General features: G+C 37.1%; 1 protein-coding gene across 1 annotated transcript; it reads left to right on the plus strand.

Annotated features, from left to right (window-relative positions):
* Positions 1-639: 639 nt before the first annotated feature.
* Positions 640-13798, plus strand: LOC149414237 (uncharacterized). Its single transcript, XM_089644064.1, has 5 exons — positions 640-739; positions 3782-4006; positions 9187-9453; positions 12024-12274; positions 13285-13798. The coding sequence occupies exons 1-5, from the start codon at positions 730-732 to the stop codon at positions 13495-13497; spliced, it is 966 nt and encodes a 321-aa protein (XP_089500190.1). The 5' UTR covers positions 640-729; the 3' UTR covers positions 13498-13798.
* Positions 13799-14397: the final 599 nt, after the last annotated feature.

A 14397-nucleotide genomic window follows, 5' to 3' on the forward strand; every position in this document is an offset into this window, starting at 1 on the left:
TGAAAAAAAATGACGAATTTACACCACAGCGGTTTGAGCTTTGTAGAAAATGATGTTTTTATGTTACTCGTATAAAAAATGATGCCGAAGAATAATTTAACCATTTCGAATCATTGAAAATTACGGTTCAAAGCTTTATATGTGTAAATATCGCAAAAGAGTACAAACTTTCCCAAGCTAGTGGGAAAATGGCATTTACAATAAACTGGTGAGTTGGGAGTGGAAAAGGCAAATAGATGGGAAAGAGAAAGGTTAGAAAGTTCTCTAGCACACATGGTTAAAGCCATTTTAAGTAACTTTTCGATTCTGAATTTTAGTTCACCAGTTGATACTGAAACTAAGTATTCAATTGTTTGTTCGATATAAAATATAACCTCTTGCAGTTTTTAGAGAAAGAGAACCGGTTCCTCATAAAAGAATAATTGAATGTTGACATTCTTTATTTTTGAACAGTTTAAATTATTTAAGACATAAATAATTGGCTGATATACGCATTATTAACAAGAAAGGTTAAAAATGTGCACTAAAATACAAAAACTTTATTGAAAACAGTACTTAAATATGAAAAGTTTCTATTACAATGGCAGCACTGAAAACGTTCGCTTGGATTTTGAAATCTGAACTGACTTCTGACAGCGTCTGACAGGCTGACAGGTTTTAAAACTCTTGACGATTTCTGCAAAAACTATTTATCAAATACATCGTAATATTTATTGATAACATATAACTATGGAAATCGGTAAGTTCTACTTGCAATTTTAAATGCATTTATTTATTTCCCTGTAAGTTTGATATCATGTCCGGTGTTAGATCAAGGAAGACTTTCCCTATTAATATGTTATTGAATTTGTATATAAGATACACTGATTTACGCATAGCTATGCTAACTTTGATAAATATTTTCATAAATGCCGCACTTTTCATAGGCACAGCCTGGGCATTGACTTTGTAGATCGTGCTAATATTTTAGTTTTAAATCTAGACACATTCAAAACCAAATTAGTTCAGCACTTTAAATCTGGATACATTCAAAGCCGGTAAATTTTGGATAGGGCCTGACACGCTTATTACGAATAATTTTTAGGAAAAAACTTTATATTCGCCTTAATTACAATAAAAGAAAACTTTTTGCATTTCGGGCGGCGGAAAATTATGCATTTTGATTTTCAATTGCGTAAAACCAAAATTCACTCCGCGAATCGATGTGGCGACATTAGGAACGCACTGTTATGTTGGTATCACTGATGCATTAACAAGAGCTAAATACGACCGTTGCTATCTTCGTGGGATACCTAGGTTTGTGTAACATGGTTTGTGATACAAAGGAAAGTGCCCCTTAATAACGCCTGCTCGCGTCAAGGCAAGAAAAACATCCCAGTTTTCAACTAGTTTACCGGCTACGCTAGGTTTGTGTAACATGGTTTGTGATACAAATCCATTTGTCTTCCACGAAGTTGGCCATAGTCGTATCTACGCAATGTATCAGGGATACCAACATAACAGTGACGTACCTAATGGCAGCTGATTGCCGCCGCATCGATTCGCGAAGTGAATTTTGGTTAACGCAATTGAAAATTTAAATTCATAATTTTCCGCCGCCCGAAATGCAAAAAGTTTTCTTTTATAGTAATTAAGGCGAATATAAAGTTTTTTTCTAAAAAATATTCGTAATAAGCGTGTCAGGCCCTATCCAAAAATTACCTCAAAGCCATATTAGTTCAGCACTTTAAATCTAGACACATTCAAAACCAAATTAGTTCAGCACTTTAAATCTAGACACATTCAAAACCAAATTAGTTCAGAACTTTAAATCTAGACACAATCAAATCCAAATTAGTTCAGCACTTTAAATCTAGACAAATTCAAAGCCAAATTAGTTCAGCACTTTAAATCTAGACACATTCAAAACCAAATTAGTTCAGCACTTTAAATCTGGATACATTCAAAACCAAATTAGTTCAGCACTTTAAATCTAGACACATTCAAAGCCAAATTAGTTCAGCACATTAAATCTAGACACATTGAAAGCCAAATAAATTAGTTCAGCACTTTTTAGTTCAAGTAAATAATAATGTGTTTTATTATCTTTTTGTTGTTGTAACAAACAGAAATGATGATATCCTCACTGGGATCTCCCATACTGAGGATTTCATTTACATATTATTAAAATTTAGTAGTATGGATAATATAAAGTAATTATAAGTATATTGAATAGTGTTTTTTCTTTAATAATTATAAATATATTACAAGGTGTTTTTTTTTGTTCAATTGAGTGGTTTCAGTTTCAGTCTGTATTTGGTGTCAGTTTATTATCTATTTCTGATCTCCCTATGTTGTGTATCCAGCTTTTCATTTGAGATTTAAATGTTAAAATATTGTTGTGAGTTTTGAATGAGAGTGGGATTTTGCTGTAGAGTTTAGTACCATAATAGAGGAAGCCTTTTTGCCCAAATGTTGTATGTTGTAGTTGCTTATTGGATATGTTTTTGACCTTGAGATCTAGTGTTTCTAAAATACGTGTTAGTTGTTATTTTTTTTTTTTCAGTCAAAGTTCAAAATTTTCCCATATGAAATGATCCCTTTGCCGCCATTTTGGATTTTTTTATTATAGATTGTCGTTTGCAATAGTTTTGTTTCGATAGCTCTAATAATACCCGGATATATTTCCGGCTGCGAGTTTCTTCCTAAAATATATAATATCGAAAGGGGAATGAAAAGGATCTATGAGAGGATGTCACCAGAATAATGAAAGTCCTACCTTGGTCCTGGTGTCCTTTATGCTCCCTCTTTCTGCCAGCACGTAAAAAAACTCCACGGCGTATTGCACTGAACTCGGAGCGCAACCTAACAGAGGCGGTGCAGAAACTGTACTGGTGTACTTTCCCTCTCCTGGTGATAACTTTACAAGGACCAGAAGGTACAGAATAATTATTGAAAATAACCATCGGTTATATGCCCCAACAGATTTAAATACGCACAATTACTTAAGGCGATGCACTACGTAGTAATGCAAAATTATGTGTTTTTGGTTTGAAAATTTGGTCGCCTACAAATGTTTCAGATGCTTTAATTTAATACTGCGAGTAGAATACATCTTGGTCTTTGAAATAATCGAGTATTTTTTAGATAAGTCTTTTTATAAGCCCAGAAAAAAAGAATGTATAAGGCCTATGAAAACTGCTTTGAAGTTCAAAATCTCCTACTTACGAACCCATTTTCGGATATGATTTTATTGTATAATGTGGCAAATTAAGTTATTTATAAAATGATTGAAAAAAAATTAAATATTTATGGCTGAACATCCACAAAATAAAATAAAAGGCACTTTTTGGCCATGTTTTTTTCTTGCATAAATCAAAACAGGCGGATGGTGTTAAGCGGGAATTTAAACCTTATCGCCATCTACGTAAGGGTTGTTATTGATAGCGGCTCAATTTAAAATATTACACGACGTAGTGCATTACCTTAAATGCTTGTTTCGTGTAGTAATTGTTGAAACAAAGTCGACGGTGATGATAATATATTTCTCCAATCAAATAGAAAAGGGTCAATGCAAAATATCAAACAACACTACATTCGTTGATCTCAAAAACAGTAAAATTGCAGAAACAAAAAATTAAACAGCTCTACTGCAAAACTACAAATTTGCACATCCAACATTGTTCTTCGGGACCATCGATGTATAATCTGTGCCTAAAAGTGCTGGAGTTTTCTCTCAATACTTAGCCGTCAATTCAATATGATAAATCTCCATAAATTTATTTTTATATTCTAATTTCAGACGATGACATTCTACGCATCGAGCTGGAGAAGACCCTGCGTCGTTTTACCCTGCCGCATCTGCGCGAGCACGCCTCTCGCGAGCTGGGACCGTACGCGTTGAGGCGGGCGGAGCGTCTGCTGGAGGCATCGGGGCGCCGTGTCTCCGCCACCGCGCTGGCCGAGGCTCTGGCCGCCGTCACGCAGGGCCCACGCATGGGGCAGCTACATAACCTGCGACTCAAAGGTGATTTTGTTGGATTTTTATTTATGTATCCATAGTGTTTTAGTTGTCGGCTGAACTAATTAAGCCAGCAGGAAAAGGAACCACAGATGCCCTGTTTAAAATGATACAAACCATGTATAAGACTGGAGAGATACCAGAGGATTTTGAGAAATGCCTAATTGTCGCATTACCAAAGAAGGTAGGCACGACGAAATGTGAACAACACAGAACTCTTAGCCTAATATCCCATACCTCAAAAATATTGACTAATATCATTCTAAAAAGAATCGAACCAAAAGTAGAGAACATCCTTTCCGGAGACCAGTATGGCTTTAGAAGAGGTGTAGGAACCAGAGAAGCAATATTGTCGCTACGAATACTACTAGAAAAAATAATAAAAAGAAACCAAAACACATTCATCGCATTCATAGACCTGGAGAAGGCTTTCGACAAAGTAGAATGGAAAAGACTCTTCGAGATTCTGAGGAGAATTGATATAAAATATAGAGATAGACGAATAATCCAGGCGCTATACAAGAATGAGGCCGCTATAATTAGATGTGACAATGAAACAAAAGAAGCCAGTATAAGACAAGGGGTGAGACAGGGATGCTCTCTGTCACCTGTTCTTTTTAATGCTTATATACAGAGTGCGATTGATGACTTGAGAGAGAGAATGAGTCACAGAAAAGGTGTAAAGATACACGGGCAAAAGGTGGATATGATAAGGTTTGCTGACGATATTTTTTTTATTTTTATTTTTTTTTATTTTTTATTATTGTACGACAGACAGGTAAGTCCAATTATGGTACAATTTTATTAAAACTAACAATACATGTACATATATTTTTTTAAAACATGGTATAGTGATATTAAACACATCTATATCCGCTGGTAGGGCATTTAGTAAGGTCATACCTCTTGTCATGCTATGTCGGGCAATGACATCTGTCCGACCCTGCGGTATACAGAATAGGTCGTGGCTACGATTTCGACAGTATTTATCAGGAACGAATAATCCACAGCATGACAGGAGATATGGGCAATCGATAAGGTTTTTTAGTAACTTTAATTCAAATACCATGAGTCCGGCATTACGCCTAGTCTCCAGGCTTTGGTAATTTGTCTCCTTTAGCAGTTCCACGTGATGCATGAATTTCGGATATATTCCGTATGATCGCATGTAAACATACCTTAGGAATTTTTTTTGAATTTGTTCAATCATATTTATGTATTTAAGTTGATAAGGTATCCAGACAGTACTGGCGTACTCCAGCTTGCTTCTGACCACTCCGTTGAACATGGAGGTCATTGCTTCTTTGTTATTGAATTGTTTGCAAGTTCTAATTACAAAACCAAGAGTTTTGGAGCAAGCCGAGGTAAGCTGGACTATGTGGTTTGAAAATGTCAGCTTGGGATCAAAGATCACCCCAAGGTCCTTGATGATGTTTACGCGTGTAAGTACTTCACCATTCATTCTATACTGGCAGAATACCGGATTTTGTGAACGACTATAAGTCATAACAACGCATTTTTTAATATTGAAGTTAAGTTTATTTTCTACCGACCATATCATGATTGAATCGAGGTCGGCCTGCAGTTTCGAATAATCATAATCTAATTCGATTTCCTTCATCAGTTTCATGTCATCTGCGAATAGTAGACATGAGCTGTGACGTATGCAATCCTGAATGTCATCAATCAGAATGAGGAATAACATGGGACCGAGATTCGATCCTTGAGGAATTCCTGACAGAGCTGCGAACTTATGGGAGTCGTATCCATTTATATTTACATACTGACTTCTATCTTTTAAATATGACGCAAAAAATGTCAGTAAGGGTTGATTAAAACCTATTTTATGCATCTTTTTTATTAGAATATCGTGATCTACTCGGTCAAATGCCTTTGCGAAGTCCGTGTAAATCACGTCCGTCTGATGCCTACAGTCTAGGCCTTGTGCTACCCGTCGAGAGAAAGAGAGTAAGTTGGTTACCGTTGATTTCTTCGGTAAGAAGCCATGTTGATTACCTCTTAAGAAAGGCGTGATTTGTGGACTGATTTTATCACAGATAATCATTTCAAAAATTTTTGGAATTGTTGACAGTACTGCAACTGGTCTATAATTTCGGACGTCAGTCTTTTCATCGGCTTTGTGAATGGGGCTGACCCTCGTTAGTTTCCAACACTGTGGAAATGTGGAAGACATGATGCAGAGATTAAATATGTACGCAAGGGGAACACAGATATTTGGAGAGATTTTTATAATTATTGAAGGAGGAATACCATCCGGACCAGTAGCCTTATCAGGTCGGAGATTCCGGATACAAGTTTCTATTTCCTGGATGTTGGTCAATCCGAGTGAGATATCTCCAACGTTCCAGGGTGATGCTGTTGGGAAATTGGTTTCAAGTTTAGGGGTTACTTGACTATAGACGGAATGAAAATAGTCAGCAAACTTATTTACAATTGTGTTAGGGTTAGTAAAAGTTACGCCTTCCTCAATCAAGCATGTTGGTGAGGTTGGGTTAACTTTTTGTGACCTAATATAGTTCCAGAAAAACTTTATGTCGTCTTTGATCCCATTCTGAACATTTTCCATGTATTGTTTTTTAGCAAATTTTATTTCAGATTTTAGCTCGGATCTACTCGCTGAAAATATCAGATAATCGGATTGCTTTTTGTGCAATAGATATCTTTTTCTGAGCGATTCCTTTCTTTTCAGTTTATCTATAATGCTCTTATTGAACCATATCGGATATACATCGTTTGTGATGTTGGGTTTGTTATTTGGTATACATAATTCAAAAATACTAAACAGTACATTGTTTAAATATTTCACTGCTTCGTCTACAGATTTTATGGTGTACAAAAATGTCCAATCAAAATGCGAAAGAATATTTTTGCACAGTTCTATGTTTGCTCGCTTATAATTAAATTGGTGGAAATTATAATTGTGGAGCGAAGGCGGGGGCCCGCGGGGGGCGCGGCGATCGTTTTGGCGGGGTCTTCGTCTGCACCGAACCGCTCTTGATAGGCGCGCGGAAATGTCCAGCGTCGGGTGATGCTGGTCTTCATTCACCAGTGGTTCCTCGCTTCTCATCACGTCACACACATTTATATTACTAAGGATAAGATCGAGAATGTTATCGCTACTGTTCTTCACTTTATTGTACTGCGTCAGTCCATTCGAGTTTGTGAAATACGAAAAATCAGTTAAGACGTCTTCGGGTTTATTATTTAAGTTAAAATCACCCAAAATTATTATGTTCTTATTTAATAATATATTGGCTTTATTGTCTAAATGTTCATAGAAAATACGTCTATTTTCGCTGTCATCTGTGCAGTAGAAGTAGTATTGCTTTGGTTGCTGAAAGCGAAGAAGAACTGCAAGAGGCCTTAACAACCATGCAAAGCATTCTTAAAAACAACTACAACATGAAGATAAATAAAGACAAAACAAAGCTGCTGACTGTAGGTCGAACGCAACATCAGATGAGAGTAGAGATGGCAGGAGTTCCACTAAAGAACACCAAGGAGTTTGTCTACCTCGGGAGCAAAATAACATGGGACGGTCGGTCTAAGAGCGAGGTTGACAGCCGTATACATCAGGCTAGGCTTGCATTCAATAAAAGGTCGAAAATAATAGAATCGTATAATATAGACCTAAAACTGAGAATACTCCTCATCAAGACCTATGTATGGAGTATCTTGATGTACGGCTGCGAAACATGGTGCCTATCCGAAAGAGATAAACGGAGACTAGAGGCTTTTGAGATGTGGTCCTATAGAAGACATTTCCTGGAGAGACCATATTACAAATGAGGAGGTTCTCCAAAGAATCGAAGGAGGAAGGCACCTGCTCAGGACCTTGTCCGAAAGGCGTGCAAGATGGATCGGCCATGTTATACGACAAGAAGGCCTCTTGCATGTCATAATGGAGGGTATGACCGAGGGGACCAACTCTAGGGGACGCCCACGCCGAGAGTACCTGGAGGACCTGCTGGTGGACGTGCGCTGCTCATCATATGCAGAAGTCAAAAGAGCCGCACAAGACAGGGAAGAATGGAAGAGGAGATTACATGAAATTGCTGCAAACCAATCCCAGGATTGAAACCAGAGAGAGAGTGTTTTAGGGCTACGAACGGCTGCTATTGTTGGCAATACATAATAGGGGGCTCCCTAATGTTGGGATTTATTTGTATTATTGTTATTTCTTTTTATTGTTAATGTTTGTGTTCGTGTCAATGTCATTCTATTCGACAGTACTTTTGGATCTGTAACTGCACACGAATTATGGTTTCAGATGCATTTGAAAATGGATGTAAATACGCAAAATAATGGTGTTTGATGGAATTTGGTGATTGTATATGTAGGATAACAAGGTATGGGAAGGAAAAATATGACTAATCACTAACCACTTTGCGAAGGAGCACATGACCTTGTGTTAATCCAAACGAATGGATATGAAACACGATATTTGTACAAAAACAGTACAAAAGACCTGCTTCCATAATGGTTAAATTCCTTCTTCTTACTTAAAAACGAGATTATATAAACAAACAACACCAACAACTTACTTTCGTGTTGGTTAAATTCCTTCTTCTTACTTAAAAACTAGATTATATAAACACACAACATAACAAAATTTACTTTCATTATAGTTAAATTCCTTCTTCTTACTTAAAAACGAGATTATATAAACAAACAACACCAAAAACATACTTTCATAATAGTTAAATTCCTTATTCTTACTTAAAAATGAGATTATATACACAAACAACACCAACAACTTGCTTCCATGATAGTTAAATTCCTTCTTCTTACCTAAGGGGATTATGTAAGTTTTTTCATTATGGTTAAATTCCTTCTTACTTAAAAACGAGATTAAATACACAAACAACTTGCTTCCATGACAGTCAAATACCTTCTTTTGTTTTCTAGAACTTATTCTATTTTCTTGCAATTGTTCCAAATTTCGAACAGTTTTCCAGTAAGGTGATGGTTGGGGAAAAGTAGGAACTGGATAAAATGACGTTTCAAAAGGAACCGAGTATAATCTCATTTCAAGACCAAACGGTACCAATCTGCGCTCTAATGTTGATAGCTTTCCAGAAGTATTGACAAATTTCTGACAATTTTGATAAATGATTGTCTGTTTATTTCCTGATCTTCCTCCAATCATAACAATCTGTTTCCAGCGCTGGGTTTCTCCCCGTCCGCCCGCTGGCACGTGTACCTGCTCGTCGACCCCGCTGCCCCCGACTCCAACCCCTCCATAAAGGAGCTGGGCGACACCATCGGCGCGCGCCTCAGCGCCCAGTGCCGTGTCACCCGGGGGCCGCTTGGAGGCGCGTTGCTGGGACTGGGCGGGGGACGCCGCCCGTACGTGGCGCTGCTCTACCTGCCGCACGCCTGCCTCATGGTCGGGGCTAAGAAACCACACTACGTGGAGGGCATGGCCACAGGTACATAATATTGTATTATAATAACTGGGCTTGGGTGCGAAAATGAGCAATCTGACGGTATGCTGATGATGTGCCACTGATTTCTGGCAGTATGGAAGATCTACCTTTCGTGTTTAGGATGATAATAATGTTAGATTGTGTCGTATTAAAAGTCAAAAGTGCAAAATTATTTTGTTTTATAATAATAATAATTATTATAATTATGTGCAGAGCAGGCAGCATTCTGCTGATGCGCTCATATCTGATTTGACAACAAGTTTGCCAGTAATTGAGTTGTTTTAAGTTTGAACTAAGTCCTTTCTTCTCTCCAAATGTGAATCCAATAGAGCTTTGATCGATGACATGTTGTGGGAGTTTGTTCCAAGCATCCACTACTCTATTTGCAAGGAAGTGTTTTCTAGGATTAGATGCAAAAGGCGTTTTGGTAATAGTGTCCACGGAGATTTATATTTTTATTAGTAGTGAAGATTTGTTGGATGCTAGGGCAACTGTAATGTCCAGATAAAAGTCTCGATCAAGTCACCCCTTTCTCTTCTTTCTTGTAAGGTTGGTAATCTTAGTTCCTTGAGTCTATCTTCGTATCGTAGATCTTTCAGAGCTCTTGGTATTTTTTTTTTTTTTTTTTTTTTTTAGTTTTTTTTATTAGTAAAAAAAAGATACACGAATTACATAATATAACAATTACATAATATAATTACACAATATAGTAGGTTATTAATTACATAATATAAGTATTCGATGTACCCCCATAAATAAGCAGGGCTTGTGTGTATGGGGGTGTTGTTATATTTGTTTATATTTGGTACGATTCAGTTCAACTGTTCGGAATACTTTTTAAGGTGGCTTTTGAATTCGTTTATATTTGCATTCATGTTTCTAATTTTTTCTGGTAATGAGTTAAAAAATTTAACTCCGCGATATTCATGGTTGAACTGTCCTATTGTTTTTTTACATTTAGGAGTAGGAAGTATTGACGTTTGTCTAAGATTTCTGTTATTTTTAAAGGGTGCAATTTTATTTTGAATATAGTTTTTATAAATTTGTAATGTTGCATGGTAGAAGTATAATGCACTTAATTTTCTGACCTTAAATTGTTTGAATAAAAGTTCGGACGAATATGAATAGGGTTTTTTTAATATGGTTTTTATTATTAGTTTTTGTGATATGTAAATTGTTTGAGTTTGATTTTTATATGTACCGCCCCAGCCTATAATGCCGTATTGTATAATTGATTGACAGAAAGCGAAGTATGTGGTTCTAAGTAATTTTTCGTTTAAAATATCTCTTAACATCTAAATATATATGTTAGTTTCCTTATTCTGTTGTTCAGAATATTTATATGTGGGGACCATTTTAAACGCTGGTCTATTGTTATGCCTAGGTACTTAATATCGGTCTTGCTTTCTATGTTTGTGCATAACATATTGCATTTGTGGTTTTCTGTATTTTTCACAGAGTGGATAATTATGTTTATTTCTTTAGGTGTTTCTTGTTTTTTAATGAAAAATGTTAAATTTTGTCTCTGTACTCTCTCTAACAGATTTATATCCTTTGCGAAGTAAGGACTCCGTATTTGGAAAGCATATTCCAGGAGAGGTCGATATATCCTTAACCCTTAGAGTGCCAAGAAATCCGCCGTGGATTTCTGACGTTTGTACCCGCAGTGTGTCGATGAATCGTAGTTAACCATACTTTCCCAGGTTTAATTATATTTTGTAACATAATCGTTTACTAAAATATTTTTATTCGCCGGGCAAGGAAATAAAGTACACTCAAACTTGGTTATGACGAGCACGGTGGGACTGACTAAATTTGCTCCTAATAACCATTACTCTTCATATTCAAAATAGGTTTTTTAAAAGTCGTGCAGGGATGTGTACTCGTAACTAATGTACCTCCTTAAATTTTTTTTTACTACAAATTTGATGACGTTTTGTAATACAGAAGAAGAGGTAAAACGGAACAAATTTCTCATGACTTTCGCAGATTTTATAACAATTTTACATAGTGCCCGATGAACAGCGATGTTTCACATAGCCGAAAATCATAGACAGAAAGTGACATACAAATATGAGTCTATCGCTAACAGGATAGGAAATTCCCGCCAGTCTATGCCGCCACTTTGTTACTACTTAATTTGAGAATAATTCACCCATTCATGTATTCAGAAATTGTGTTGACAAAATAATTTGCCTGGTATATCAGTGAATCGACCTCGTTATAACAGCCAACAAATATGAATATTTTGTTGCACTATTTAGTTAAGACACTTTTGTGTTGTAATTTACCCACCTCACTCATTTTTAGTGTCGCTATGCTAGGTGGCATAAAACGAACATTCAGATTGTGCGTAGAAAAACTTCACAATGTGCTGCACTGCAAACCTTTGCCTTACTTTAACAAACTTTACTTTTCTGCGCTGGATTTGGTTATTTCACATAATGTTTGCTCTTCGGCGGTCAATGTACGACTGATGTCGTAGTTTATTCAAAGCTCTCTCATATCATATGTATGATGAATGAAGCAAGATGCAAAGACGTGATGTTTAAGTAGTTGTCATCATCTTCCAGCCCTGGGCTTCAGCCAAGTGAAGGATTGCCACCTGTCTGGGCGTCACATCCCCTCCCTGCTGCGCATGCTCGAGTCGCGTTCGGGGGCGCGCTCCAACGCGGCGGCCGTGCGCGACGGTGCCGAGGCAGCCGCCCCCGACAGTCCACCCACACACCCACACCGCACGCGCATGGGCCTCGACTTCTCCAAGTGCCACAGGGAGGAAGAGAAAGTGGCCAAGAGACTCGGAGAAGAACCCCCGACACTGCAGGTTGGTTATTCCCGTCGTAGATGCTCTCAACAGACCATAAAAACATTGATTGAAATAGCCTTACCGACGGTTGAATTTTAGTTCTAATTTGTTTACTGACACACTCATACATCAACTCTAGTTATGTAGCGTTTTACAAATTCGGCCCACCTATAAGTAATTTTAAAACGAAACTCCCCATCAAATTTCGTACTTGCAGACCAATAAAAGGCAAAAGCAATGCACTTTCTTTTTAACCTCTCAGAAAAGGACTTTTATTTACTGTGTGTTCCTTTGCGAACTGTCAAAACGCGAAAATTTTTGTGTTATTCACGAGTTTTGTTAAAAGCTTCATAACTCACTTTTTGGGAAACGTAGCCTCATTCTAAAAAATGTTTTGGAAAGATTATGAAATTCACTATCGTATTCTTTTGTTATACGTAAATATTTTCGTGTCTAAATATACATTTTCTGAAAACGTCAAAAATATGTAAAAATCGCTGACCATTATTTCAAAGCTGTGAAAAATGTACTTTTTTCTGAGTATCATAAAGAAATAACACTTTATATATTGAAGAAATATAATTAAAAACTATTAGTCACCTCAAAATATTAACCGTCCAAACTAAAATATTTTTAATAAATTATTTAAAAACGCAATAAATTATGAACGAACAAGATGACAGATTCAATCGACTCAGATAATGCAGCTCTACATTCCATAGATATTCTTGAATGCAGACGCGTGGCGTTATTCATTATCGATACTCTGTTTTTTAAATCATGGCAATCCGTATACTAGTGATGGAAATAAATCGATTTTTGTAAAATCTCGCGCGTTTACGTGAAAAGACGTACTAATGTCTTGACCGCTATTATCATATTTACGTCTTTTGACGTTCTAATGTTCCGAGTGGTTAATAAATGTTTTTGTTACACAATTTTTGTTTTTGGTGTGATTTTTAACATCACACGCCCGACTTTGTTGGTCGATGCACCCTGTAACTTTTGTTCATCCGTTCTGTCTCCAGTCTCTGACGTGCACGGCCGAGGTGCCGCGGCCGCGGGACGAAACCTCGCGCGACCGGCCGCGCATGCTGCGCACCACGTGCACGCTTCGCTCGGCGGACGTGGCCAGCTCGCTGCGCGACATGGCGGCGCACGGACTTGTTGCCGACTCGAGCGTATTCCTCACCATGCTGGAACGCGGCCGGAACGAGATGACCATCAAGTATAGAAATTAGAAACGCCATCTGAAATCTCGTAGTACATGCGGAAAACTTGTGGATCTACATCACATTTATTTGGAGTCAATTTTGTTTTGTAACTTTTATTGATTTAAGCTTTCGTTTTCGAGTAAATCGAGTCTGAAATCAGATTTTTTTTTTTGATCGGTTGTTAGGGGGTTCATATCAGCTGTTTAATACATTTTAAACAGCGTCAAAGCATTTATATATTCGGCTCCTCAAGTTTTTTAACCCTTTAGTTGCAGAAAAAAATCAAAATGTTTGTTCGATTTACCAGTTTGTACTACGAGTTTCTGGACACTGTGTATATATATTTGTTGATTTTGTAATTAATCTAATGTTTATAATAATAATTCTGTAATTAAATTAATATAAAATATGATAAATTGTAACTTGTATTAAAAAATGGCCACCTTTTTGATAAATTTGGTTTTTTATTTTTATTTCATTATGTAAAAGGGGACCACAATAATTATTTTGGTTAAGCCTACGGTCTGCATATCTGACCCCCGATCCCCGACAGTAGCCCTGGATGTCTAGCACGGACGATTGATAAAGCCCTACGTCAATACGATATTGACGAAATATGTCATCTATGGTCAGTTAGCGATATTTGCAAGCACGGTCAGGTTCTTCCACAGTCGGTTGACAGAAGCCGTTACTTTTAGTGCAGCCTCCAAGGTGTCGGACAAGCTTTGTTTCGTTATGACGTTTGTCATTTTTTTGGCATTATTAGCTTTGTTCTGCTTCCACCAACCACAGAGCAGGAATTAAAACTCCTCGCTTGATCTTGTACATGATAGGCCCGCACTGAGAAAATAACGGAGAGAAAAACCGCCAATTTACTCGCATTATTCGTAGCACATGCTCGCCGATTGTGTGCATTAGCTCTTGTAA

This window comes from Hesperophylax consimilis, chromosome 20 (genome assembly GCF_061612785.1).
Source record: "Hesperophylax consimilis isolate HC1 chromosome 20, BYU_Hcon_1.0, whole genome shotgun sequence".
NCBI lineage: Eukaryota > Metazoa > Arthropoda > Insecta > Trichoptera > Limnephilidae > Hesperophylax > Hesperophylax consimilis.